This window comes from Mercenaria mercenaria, chromosome 15 (genome assembly GCF_021730395.1).
Source record: "Mercenaria mercenaria strain notata chromosome 15, MADL_Memer_1, whole genome shotgun sequence".
In the NCBI taxonomy this organism is placed as follows: Eukaryota; Metazoa; Mollusca; class Bivalvia; order Venerida; family Veneridae; genus Mercenaria; species Mercenaria mercenaria.
This window is the reverse complement of record NC_069375.1, coordinates 44,757,060-44,770,330: the sequence shown is the minus strand read 5'-3', so window position 1 is coordinate 44,770,330 and position 13,271 is coordinate 44,757,060. Positions and strand designations below refer to the sequence as shown.

At 35.1% G+C, this 13,271-nt stretch overlaps 1 protein-coding gene across 1 annotated transcript; it reads right to left on the bottom strand.

Moving 5' to 3' along the window:
* Positions 1–2,030: 2,030 nt before the first annotated feature.
* Positions 2,031–10,363, bottom strand: LOC128549061 (beta-1,3-glucan-binding protein-like). The gene is made up of 9 exons (XM_053525144.1): positions 10,218–10,363; positions 6,275–6,471; positions 5,330–5,404; positions 5,119–5,179; positions 4,531–4,704; positions 3,922–3,999; positions 3,483–3,585; positions 2,478–2,604; positions 2,031–2,267 (listed from the first exon to the last, which is right to left on the bottom strand). Exons 1-9 carry the CDS (start codon positions 10,273–10,275, stop codon positions 2,052–2,054), a joined length of 1,089 nt encoding a protein of 362 aa, XP_053381119.1. The 5' UTR covers positions 10,276–10,363; the 3' UTR covers positions 2,031–2,051.
* Between the last annotated feature and the right edge of the window lie 2,908 nt (positions 10,364–13,271).

The window sequence follows — 13,271 nt, the reverse complement described above, 5'->3', positions numbered from 1 at the left end:
GACGCTTAAAATAGTAACAATCGTGTGAGTCACGTGGGATAATCACCTCGGTACGAGTATCAGTACCTCCGACCAAGTTGAATGTTTTATTAGCTCGTCTGATTTGAAAAAAAAAAGAGGTATTGTCGTCACTTGGTCGTCGGCTTTGGCTTTGGCTTTGGTTCAGATTTTTGTTTAGGTCCACTCTTTTTCAAAAACTATTAAGAGCTATAGCTTTGAAACTTTGCACACATTTTTACAATCATTAGTAGTAGAGTAAGTAGACCAAGGATCATAACTCTCAGTTGCTTTTGCAGAATGTCGACCCTTTTCGTACTTATACAATTTTAATTTCTTGGTTGAAAGTTTTGTTTAGGTCCACTTTTCTTAAATACTATAAGAGCTATAGCTTTGAAACTTTGCAGACTTTTTTTTTATCATTATTAGGTGGGTAACTTGATTAAGAACCATAACGCTGATATACATTTTGTCAGAATTGTAAGATAAATTTCAAGAGAGAATACGAACAGTGAAAAATGTCATAAAATGCTGCTTAAATGAGATTAGCCACTTTTCAGTTGCCACTGTAGTTTCCACACGTAATATATGAGCCGTGCCATGAGAAAATCAACATAGTGGTTTTGTGACCAGCATGGATCCATGCTGTTCGCTTTCAAAGCCTATTGTAATTAAAGAAACCGTTGCGCAGGCTGGTCTGGATCCATGCTGGTCGCAAAGCCACTATGTTGGTTTTTCCATGGCACAGCTCATATATTTGGCCATATCCTCTGGTGGTCGTGTGATTTGACGAAACGTTCCTGTAAAGTTTGACTGAATCCTGTAAACGCTGCACTATGCTGTCGGACGATGGGCATGGTGCGATTGCAAGTGCTCGGGTGATCTAAAAACATTTATTTGACATACATGTGTAATACAATTACATTGTAAGATATGTTTATTACGTATCACTATGTCACATTCTTTCTGACTGCAGTATACTAGTACCTACGAAAACAGATTTTAATTATCTGCAGCTTTTAATATTAGAAAGAATAACTAGATTTTCTCTGAGAAGATATAAATTAGTATTTCTATGTTTAGAAATGTTTCAAAAAAGCAAGGCTAAAGCGATTAGCATATCAGAAAATCTGAATACACCATTCTACAAGACAGTTTTACTTCAAATGAGTAGTGACACTTTTTAGTTGTCTACCAATTGTTTTTTGAGTTGTTTGTCAAGTGAACATTATCAGAATCTTTCACTGGAAGGTGCGGATGGAAATATCTGGTTCGAGGTTAGCTGTTTAGGCAGTAACGAGGCTCTGCCGAGTTATCACAAAACAGTTATCCCAATGCAAGATATTTCCATCCATACACTCAATTAGTGATATATTCTTTTTCTTGCATTTCGTATTCCTCAATTAAAATAAGAAATAAAGTAAAACTAATGTTTTTATAGTATGCCAATGCTGGAAAACCCCGTCTTACACCCCAGATGACTCGCGTGCTGAATGCGTAAATTCTTACGCTACAATAATAATATTGTGCTCAATAGATCAACATTCGTTTGACATATTCTTTCACTTTGTATCTAGCATTTTTAACACGCATTTAATTACAATTCCGTTTTAAAATGTAAAACAGGTGTACCAGATTGTCAGGATATGTATAGACTAGTATATTTCAAACAAAATGAGAACTGTATGAAACGTGCAATTATGTTTCTTCAATTATGTTCGTTGTAAATGTGACAGACTGCAAATGTACTGATTATTATCGAACTGTAAAATAAGATTTACTTCATTATAAAGTACGTTAGAAGAACTATCATTCTAAAGTGTGATTATTTCAAAGACGATATAGGCTGCAAGTTGTGATTGTATGAAACATAACAGCATGCTGTTAATGTTGAAACAGACTACTGGTTTTACAGCATTCACAATACAGGGCATTGTATTTATTCAATAAGGGATGTATAATGTATATAAGACTCCCACTTCCAGTAGAGAAAGCCGCCAAAACTTCAGTAATTTATAGCATGAACAACAGCATTTTATAGGATACATTTATTGTCATGATATCTTATCCGACCATATTTTAACAGAACGGATTTTCAGTGCAGCGTCCTCTCCATTCCAAGTATCCCTCCATTTATCTCTCGACTCGTAAAACTTTTTTGCCGCCCGTGGGTCCCTGTTGCACCATGGCTTCTCATAGCCAACATTCTGCACGAAATCTGGAAAGTAGTCATTGGTTCCCCCGACAGCCAGGCTAAATTGGAGACTAAACTGAAAATTTGGCATGAGATAATATTATGTGGAGAAAATGTATTCTTAAAACATGGACATAGCAGTTTGCATTTTTTATTTTCAAAATTTCAGACTGCTCTAAAATAATCATACTTTAATGTCAATAGAATGGCTTTGCGTAGATGTAAATTTTGTAAAATAATATCTATAAAGTCCATTTTTACAAAAAAAAATGCCTTGCATATATACCTCTCTGTCAAAAGGCGCATTTTTTCCACCATCACACCAAATGTTATCTCCATCAAAAAATCCTTTCTTGAAATATCCACCTATAGGAGTTACTGATGTCATTACTGGTACGTCATCTACTCCAAGTCTATCAAGAGGAAACAAAAGTCTGATCAGGGTGTTTTGGTATTAATTTTTCAATGAAATTATGTTACTTTCCTGTTAAAGTAATTTTAAAAGTCTGAATGGCTGTGCAATACCAATTTACAAATTATACGTAATTCATCAACGGGAGAAAATAGTTTGTTCAACATTCTGTAGGACTTCAAATATGTTTCTTTCGATGTTAATGGTGTGTGAAACCAAATATTTCAGTCTTGTTTGATGCCATAGTACATGTACTATGTTGATGCGCCGTTAAATCAAATCAAATGAAGTTATTAAGGTATGGACGGTGCGTGGATAGCGAGACCAAACTAATGTAAGCAATCTATTGGTAGCTTTCTGTCGACTTTCTCGCATCAAAGTTTTAATATCTTGCCCGAGCCAACACTTGTTAGAAGCAAATGATCTAATGTCAGCGATCCTAACAAACAACACGACTACGGGGCCACAAAGACACTATACATGAATTCATATAATATTGGCTGGATCCAGGTCAAATTGGTTGAAAGTGCTCTCACCAATTTTATATCTAGTTATTATAACTTGGAACACATACATACGTTATATGATCAGGAGTCCAATCCATGTAAAATGTGTGAAAATCATCTCCCCATGTTTCAACTGCAGATTCCTTTTTCAATTTATAAACGGTACAATTACTTTTATAAAATTAAATTCAATTAATTTATGTACATTACAAATATCTATTTTGAAACCAAAAACCTTCCTAAACAAAATTAAAAATGCAAGTTTTTAAAAGTGAAATGTTAATTTACTGTGCCGTAAGTTTTTTTATCAGGAGTTCAAAAACCAAACTTCCGTCCATTTAATATTTTTTTAAAAGAAATAAAAAATACGCACTTCTGACCAGTTGTCATTTCCCATCTATTTTCATTCCACTGAGTTCCCCAGTGAAGCGTGCATGTTACGTTCTCTACACCAATTCTTCCATAGTTAAGGTTACCTAAAAAAATTATGTACTTCACAAATGCCGCCAATTTCTGTCGGGTTGGGACGCGAGAGCCGTAAAATAGAACTATAATATTCTGACGTTTAGTTTGCAATATTATATGCTTACACCACACAAGGAGGATCAAAGGATTTACACTGCTGGGCACCGCCTTTGGACGGTCTATAACGGAAACACTTAAACCGATTGATTGTGCTTTAACTGTCCAAAGTTAGGGTTCAAAAATTATTTTGCTCTACTGCGTTTGAAATAAGACTCTATGAGTCATAGGCTTTTCAGTTAAAGTAAATCGTGAAACATGCTTCTTTAAAGCCTGTATAAACTAAATACCTCTGCTTTCAGCCATAACAATCTGTCCTGAGCTTGGCCATTCTCCATAAACATTGTCTCGAGGGAGCAATTGAATTGCTGTGGAAAAATATACTACATCTTGCAGGTTTTCAATACATGAGAAACCTTAAAGTTCTATAAGGCTTTAAATTTTGTGTTAAAAACTGATGAAACAGCTGTCCAAATATATGTTATGCAAAGTTATATCGTTATAAAAGCGTTACTCTTAATACTGCACATGAGACTGTACAGATAGAGATACAAAGGGAGGTAATTAAAGACAAAAGACTACTACATTCATCAATATTCAAACCTTTGTAAAATTATAGAAAACAATTATCATACATAGGATTTCACAAGAAATTAACATATTTTATGTTAATAACGAAAGAAAAATGTGGCTGCCACATTTAAAACAAAGGCATTATGAGCCTTAATGATCTATAAGGTGATTTAATTGTGCGCACCTATTAAATTGGTTTTGTGTATCTGAGTATCTTAAGATATGCATCATTAAAAGAATTGTTATATTATATTAAACATTAAATGAATGGTCTCAATTTCACTTTAATACCTTTGTTGTTGCATACATCAGACGAAAATACTTACATGGCCGTATCCAATCCCCTTTTGGCATTTTAGCCTCAACTTCCGCTCGACCATACCTGAAACTGAACTTTTCTTGCAACATCAATTTGGCCGACATTACCGGTGATATCATGCCATATTTTGAATCTCGATATCCACCATAAAACTTGGTGTTTGTACATTCTCCCCAGATCTCTGAAGCATAATTATTTGATTTGTTTAATTTTGATTTTTTCTTTAAAGATATACGTACGACTGGGTGTCAAATAAACCTGTGAATAACGATCGCATGCCTTCTTCATTTATGCTTAAACTCGGCCCTTATGTGTGTATATCCGTTATTTATTTTAAATCAGCTTAATTTAATAGTCATTTAAACTGTGAGATCCACTCCCAGAACATAAACACGACCATATTTGAATTTCAGATAGCACTTATTACATTCTGTCTTTTACACTGACGATTAAAAACAGAGAAGACTTTACGAATTTTATTTGAATTTCTTAATCCCTTTACTCCAGTCAAAATCTGTTATTGGCATCGTGTTACAAGCATCTTTGATAGTTCTCAAATCTGATTCTGAACGTATTACAATATCTCAAAACTCACCTTCAACGTCTAAAATACCATGGTATAGAAATTCCTCACCAAATTTTTCAGCTGTTAATGTCTATGAAAACAATAAATATTTTTAGAACTGGTATTACAAACATGATTGTTAAACAAGAACAATGACTTATTTTACGACAGTTTAATTAAAAAATAAAACAGTAATTGATACGTACTGAACAAGTTTCTTCAACAATAAAATGAAACTTACGGGACGGAGATATAATACATTGTCCTTGATGAAGCTGTTGACTTGTTCAGGTGAGTATATCTGGAACTCCCAGTTCTACATTTTAAAAGGATAAAAATATAACAATAGCATTAAAACTACAACGGAAGTGCAAATAGCCATTAATTCAATCTTGAATGTGTAAAGGCAAAAGATTGTTAGTGGAACACGACTAATTATTCATTTTCCTATTTTATCTGAAGAACTAAAAGACCGTTGATATCAAATTATTAAGTCTTTTCTTTGCTGCTGTTGGTTCAAGCTTTACCTATAACTAAGCTGAGAAGATTATCTTGCGTTTTTCCATACCATTAAAACTAAAACTTAAAGATAAGAGTAAACTGTGTTGATGTGACTTGATGCCAGTAATCAAGGTGCTTTTTGTTACACTGAAGTTTAATTCGCAAAATTGCACATGCTGTAGCTATATTCTTTGTACATTAAATACATATTTTACTTAGCTACCTTTATTTTTAACCTCACATCATATTAAGCTGTAAGCAGAATAAATATATGTGTCTTAAATACATCTATGACATATATAAGTATTACTAACATCAGAATGTATTACACATATTAGTAAACATATCGGGCACATTAGCTGAACTACCCTTCATCCGGATGTAAACCTTTCATACTTCCATTTACTTCCATTAATAATGTTTTTATCGAACTGTTTTTCCATCGTATGGTATGTTTGTTTATATTAATTTTTCCTCCAGATGCAGATAATTCATGCTTCTATGTATTTACTTCAGCCGTCAAACTGATATGAAAATATCATATTTCCGTCTCATATTTTTATACTCATCCCTCCCCAAGATGCAAATATTCTTGCTTCCATTTGCTGGCATGTATCATGTTTCAATCAAATTGATAATAGAAAAACATATTTCCGTCATATTTTATATTTATATTTATACTTACCCCTCCTCCAGATGCAGATATTTCATGCTTCCATTTACTTGCATCAATCTCATTACCATCAAACTGATCAGAGAAGATCAGGTTTTTGTCATATCTTTCCTGTGGATTTGTTTGAAGATTTACTGTTCTCCTTGAAAATGTATTTCCTGGCTGTGTTCCTAGTGCATTTTGCACGCTGTTAACTATACCATATCCAGCTAAGATAATTTCAGATTGGCATGATTTTGATTAAATTTAATGTGATTTTTCTACCGGCAAAAATAAACATGAATTACAAACATTTTATAAGCTGTCACTGACTTATATCATATATATTCAAGTATATTTAATTAACCTGTTGAAGACTGAACCAACAATACGACATGTAGTTCATTTCCTAAAATGTTTAATACCTACCATATTTGCCGCCACACATGAACCATAAAACAGTGCTTCCCTATTTCATCTACTTGTTTACGTAAAAGAAAATTGGAATCGAAACAATATGTAGCAAAACCATATTCTAATATATCTCAACAATATGAATTGGCCATATACCGCGTGTGTAAGTCGCTCGGGCTACGTCCCCGTGAAACTATTCCGCAAACACATAACCACCTAATATAATTGAAACATATTAAAACAAGTTTCTGTTCTGCTATAACATTTTTTCTTAAATGAAACTTCAGCGACTGTATAACAATTCTACGGTGGTATGTTTAGGACATGCAATTATTTTTTTAGGATTAAATTATCTTGAGCGATCAACATCTTATCTCGTGCGCACGACATCTTATCTTGAGCGATCAACATCTTATCTCGAGCAATCAACATATTATCTTGAGCGATCAACATCTCATTTCGTGCGCACGACATCTTATCTTGAGCGATCAACATCTTATCTCGTGCGCACGACATCTTATCTTGAGCGATCAACATATTATCTCGAGCGATCAACATATTATCTTGAGCGATCAACATATTATCTTGAGCGATCAACATCTTATCTCGAGCGATCAACATATTATCTTGAGCGATCAACATTTTATTTCGTGCGCACGAAATCTTATCTTGAGCGATCAACATCTTATCTCGAGCGATCAACATATTATCTTGAGCGGTCAACATCTTATCATGAGCGATCAACATCTTATATCGTGCGCACGACATCTTATCTTGAGCGATCAACATATTATCTTGAGCGATCAACATCTTATTTCGTGCGCACGACATCTTATCTTGAGCGATCAACATCTTATCTCGAGCGATCAACATATTATCTCGAGCGATCAACATCTTATCTCGAGCGATCAACATATTATCTTGAGCGATCAACATCGTATCTCGTGCGCACGACATATTATCTTGAGCGATCAACATCTTATCTTGAGCGATCAACATATTATCTTGAGCGATCAACATCTTATTTCGAGTGATCAACATATTATCTTGAGCGATCAACATATTATCTCGAGCGATTAACATCTTTTCTCTGTCATCTTATCAATATCTATTAAGGAGCTTTGTGTGAATTCAGATCATTAGTAAAAACATACGGCTGCCACCGTTTTTGTTTTTATTTATATTATACTTATAACCGTTTCACATGTTTGCAGGGTTAGACATTTAAATACGGAAACTGATAAAAAAGGCAGCAAAAAATCAGTGATGATGCAAAGAAATAAATTTAAGTCCTTGACAAAAAAAAGTATGTAGGCTTCGCTATGGAAGCCCTGGAGGGACAATTGATTTCCGTCGTTCCCACTTCTGACTTCTAACATTTTGCACTTCTCACTTCCAACTTCTTGACTTCCTACTTCCTACTTCTAACTTCCACACTTCTGACTTCTAACTTCCACACTTCTGACTTCCAGCTTCCTGACTTCATACTTCCGACTTCCAACTTCCACACTTCTTACTTCCGACTTCCAAAAAAGGAAAGTTGGCAGTCAGAAGTGCGGAAGTTGGAAGTCGGAAGTCAGGAAGTTAGAAGTCAGAAGTGTGGAAGTTAGAAGTCAGAAGTGCGATAGTTAGAAGACGGAAGTAAGAGGTCAAGAAGTCGGAAGTAAGAAGTGTGGAAGTTGGAAATCAGAAGTCGAAAGGCAGGAAGTTAGAAGTCAGAAGTGCGGAAGTAAGAAGTCAGAAGTGCGGAAGTTAAAAGAGGGAAGTAAGAAGTCAAAAAGTCGGAAGTAAGAAGTGTGGAAGTTGGAAATCAGAAGTCGAAAGTCTGGAAGTTAGAAGTGCGGAAGTTAGAAGTCAGAAGTGCGGAAGTTAGAAGAAGGAAGTAAGAAGTCAAGAAGTCGGAAGTAAGAAGTGTGGAAGTTTGAAATCAGAAGTCGAAAGTCAGGAAGTTGGAAGTCAGAAGTGTGGAAGTTAGAAGTCAGAAGTGCGGAAGTTAGAAGTAGGAAGTAGGAAGTCAAGAAGTTGGAAGTGAGAAGTGCAAAAGTTAGAAGTCAGAAGTGGGAAGTACGGAAATCAATTGTCCCTCCAGGGCTTCCATACTTCGCCTATATATTAAACGATTTTCCTTGTTTTCCCTTAATTCATACATGCAACTTTTCTGCGCGAATTTATCAGTCGAACTGAAATTTGTTGCTGTTCTAACATGCAGTATGCATCATTGGTTATGTTCATTTGATTTTGAAGATAGGATGACCAATTATATGCATTGCTTTTCCAATTGATGTGATCAACTTGTACATGTACTTGTGGGAAGTTTAGATAACAGCGGAATAGGCGGGACCCTAATTAACAACTTGTCCGTATGTTTTACTGATGACTTAAATGCACACACAAAGGGCCTTAATATATATAAATTAGATGTCGTGCGCTCGAGATAAGATGTTGATCGCACAAGATAAGACGTTGATCGCTTAAGATGATATGTTGATCGCTCGAGATAAGATGTTGATCGCTCAAGATAATATGTTGATCGCTCGAGATAAGATGTTGATCGCTCAAGATAATATGTTGAAGGCTCGAGATAAGATGTTGATCGTTCGAGATAAGATGTTGATCGCTCGAGATAAGATGTTGATCGCTCAAGATAAGATGTCGTGCGCACGAAATAAGATGTTGATCGCTCGAGATAAGATGTTGATCGCTGAAGATAATATGTCGATCGCTCAAGATAAGATGTTGATCGCTCAAGATAATATGTTGATCGCTCGATATAAGATGTTGATCGCTCAAGATAATATGTTGATCGCTCGAGATAATATGTTGATCGCTCAAGATAAGATGTTGATCGCTCGAGATAATATGTTGATAGCTCAAGATAATATGTTGATCGCTCGAGATAAGATGTTGATCGCTCAAGATAAGATGTCGTGCGCACAAAAATAAGATGTTGACCGCTCGAGATAAGATGTTGATCACTCAAGATAAATATGTTGAGCGATAAGATGGTTTTTCACTCAAGATAATATGTTGATCGCTCAAGATAAGATGTTGATCGCTCAAGATAATATATTGACGCTCTAGATGATATGTTGATCGCTCGAGATAAGATGTCGTGCGCACGAGATAAGATGTTGATCGCTCAAGATAAGATGTTGATCGCTCGATATAAGATGTTGATCGCTCAAGATAATATGTTGATCGCTCGAGATAAGATGTTGATCGCTCAAGATAAGATGTTGTGCGCACGAGATAATATGTTGATCGCTCAAGATAAGATGTCGTGCGCACGAGATAATTTAATCTTAAAAAAATAACATATGACCTAAACATACCACCGTACAATTCCGACTGACTACATGTAAATATAAACTTGTCTTATAGACAATAAAGACATAAAAACTTTATCAAATGTTTTGGGACACCATGTTGATTGCCTTATATGCAAGGTAATCACATTACTAGTATATGTGATTGCAAATATCTCATTCTAAACAAATTATCAAAGCTCACAAAAAGTCAATGGCTTCTGTAGTTTGCTGATAAACCAACGAAAGAGTTCCACCTGTTTTGTTATAAGTATCATCAAGCTCTTTCTCTTTATCGGTAATATCTTTTCCCATCTCCACGCATTCCAGCAGTTCAGCAAGCTTAGACTGATTTGATTTTCTTAGGTAGGATTTGAAACAATTAAATGCTGCCTGATCTTTTGCCCTACTCTTTGAGAATTTCTTCATTTTTCTCAGAAGTAAAGGAATTCCTTGATACAATAAGAGGATGCATAATATTCCCTTAAATTTACTGAAAATTATATTTTTTAACCTTTTACTTTCTACGTATTCAATGGAATGAATTAATATTGAAAGAATGATGAATAAAAAATTGATTTTTATATAAAAAGATACATTTCTTTATTAAGTATACTGTCAAGAAAACAAAACATACAGCTTTACTTTTAAATAGGTTATTGCAAGGGGACACTGGGAATCAAAACAGCCTACCTATGTAAAATATAGCATTATGAAAATGTTTGTTACTACAAATCATCCCGTATATTTTATACCTACAAACCCTTTTACCTTTTGTGCCATCAGAAATACTATCAAGAATAAAAACAACATGCACTTTCAGACAACAACAGACCAACTAACCTTTAGATCTCTGATGACACTGTAAGGGAAGAATGCTTCTTGGTTTGCGTATTCTATAATTGGTGTTGGATTCATATAATCAGTTAGTTTCTTCCACTGTTATCAATTGCTCTCTTGTGTGATTGCCCTAAGTAACAATCAAAGGGGTTGAGTAGCCTGCACCACATATATATATATAAAATATCGTTACCAAATTACACTTACTATATGCTAGTTATAGAAACAAAATTATACAGGGTTGAATTTCTTTTCCCATGCCAATACAATGAAACTATACGATTAAGATATAAAAGATGTGCGTGAACTTAGCCAGAGTAGCCAGAGTTCTGGCTACCCTGGCTGAACTCTAGCTGAACTCTGGGTGCACTGGCTTACTTCACGTATATGTATAAATGTGCTATTCTAAAAATAATGACAATAGTGGTGGAAAATGGTACACAGTCTGTGTATAGACCTTAAATTCAAAGTATTCACCCTTGACTTCCACTTCAGCAGTCCAGAAATCCAAAATGTGAACGCTGCAGAGTAGTTTTCCCCCCCCGATATGGTCTTTAGTAACTGAAATAACTAGTATAAAACTTCCAAATGCCCGATAAATATTTGTCTCCAGCCACATATTTTTCAGCCTTGAAAGAGTAAAACGTCGCAAGAACTTAGATCTGGCGAATAAGCGAATGATCGATTTGTTCCATTTTTTTTTATCTTCTCAGAAATTTTGAACGATGACACTTTTTTAGCTGCAGCGTTGGTTCAACTTGATACTGCGATTACCAATCCTTTGTCGCATATTTTTGTATTTTGTTTAACAGCTTTCACTACATTGTCTCTATAAAACGTTCAAGTAACTGACTTTCCTGACGGTGTTGAAATTTGTACAACAGTACCCCTAGAGTTAAAGAAAATGTATACAAAACAATTTTTGACACATAAAGTTCATTCCGCCCTAACTGTCTTTCGCTCGAGGGTCCACCTTTTTGGCAAGCACACCCTATGTCAACACGCAAAGCTGTGGCGCTCAAAAAGTCTATCCGTTTCATCTCCTTTAGTAGCTGTCCTGTGCGAACATTCTACAATTTAGAATCGTTCAGCGTTTCTTAGCATAGTTGATTCCTGTTGGCGTTTTTGCTCACTCTGTTAGAATATGTGAGGTGGGTCGTCGCCGCACTTTGGCAGGCAAACCTTTCTTTGATGCTCAAGCGCTTGGTAAAAATCTCGACGAGTTCTCCCCTGTTGACATGTCCCAGGAAAAGACGCTATATCGAGACATAGTTCCTGTGCCCTCATTCATTAACCGCCATTACAGGGCACAATGTTCTTTGTTGTCACTTGCAGTTTTGGGCCTGTCAGAACATAAGCCCTTCTTTAAGGACTGTTTGTTCATATCTTAATTTTACTTACCCACCTGATAAGCAGTTTTTCCTCTTCTATGCTGTTCACTGAGTAAGCTGCCTTACAATAATTTAAATTTCTCACGAACAACGAACTCTAATGTAAACGCTCTAATTTCAGATTTTTGTTCGATATTCAAACTACATGTATTTTGCTTAGTGTATAAAGACTACACCCTGATACAGAAACTAAAAATCTCCGAAACGGATACGTTTTTCTACAAGATTTGCAGGATAATATAAAGTCAATCCCTGTATCATCCGTATTTCTTGCGTTTCAAATTCTACGCATGCGCGCACGATTGTCATTATTTAAAGATGACCTCGTAAATTAAATAAACCTTATTTAAAAATGGCAAAGGTGTGCCTTTTGTGATTAACTACTTCAGCACGAGGTTACATTTTAGAAGAGTATAAAACATACGTTAAAAGCTATGTGTAGTGTTCATTGCCGTAAGACAACACAGGAAATAAAAACATAGCAACAAACACATTATTTCTCACGACATTGTAAATACCGTTGTCCAGTTAGTATCTTCCTACTGTGTCTATAGGCTGCATTTCCTAGGCTATCAGGCAATTCATACCGAATAGATACATCGGAAGTTGATCCTAGGAGGGTCAATCTTGTAAGTAAGAAAATTCGTCTATATCCTTATATTTTTAAATATGTGTTATTATAAAGTCTAAGATGGCATAGAAACTGAGAAGTCTCTAAATAGAGGAAATATTTCCATAAATAACATTGTTAGATCAATTTGGATGCAAAACATACGAATTTTATAAGCACAAGAAAAGCATGAGATGTTAACAAAAACACTATTTATTGTTATTTATGAGTTAATTGCAACCTTAAATTAAGAAGAGCATGGTGGCAGATAGTTTGACACGCCAGCCCCCCATCCCATCCCACCACCACAATATGGTGGTTCATGTCTGAGCTTGCTACTACTAGTACAGCTATCCATATTTGCCTTTCCATGGGCAAAATCTACTGTTTTGTCAAAATAAGTGTTTTTTAACATAATAACTTCTTTTAAAAAACAAAAGCGAAGATAAACACTCTGTAGAAAATATTAT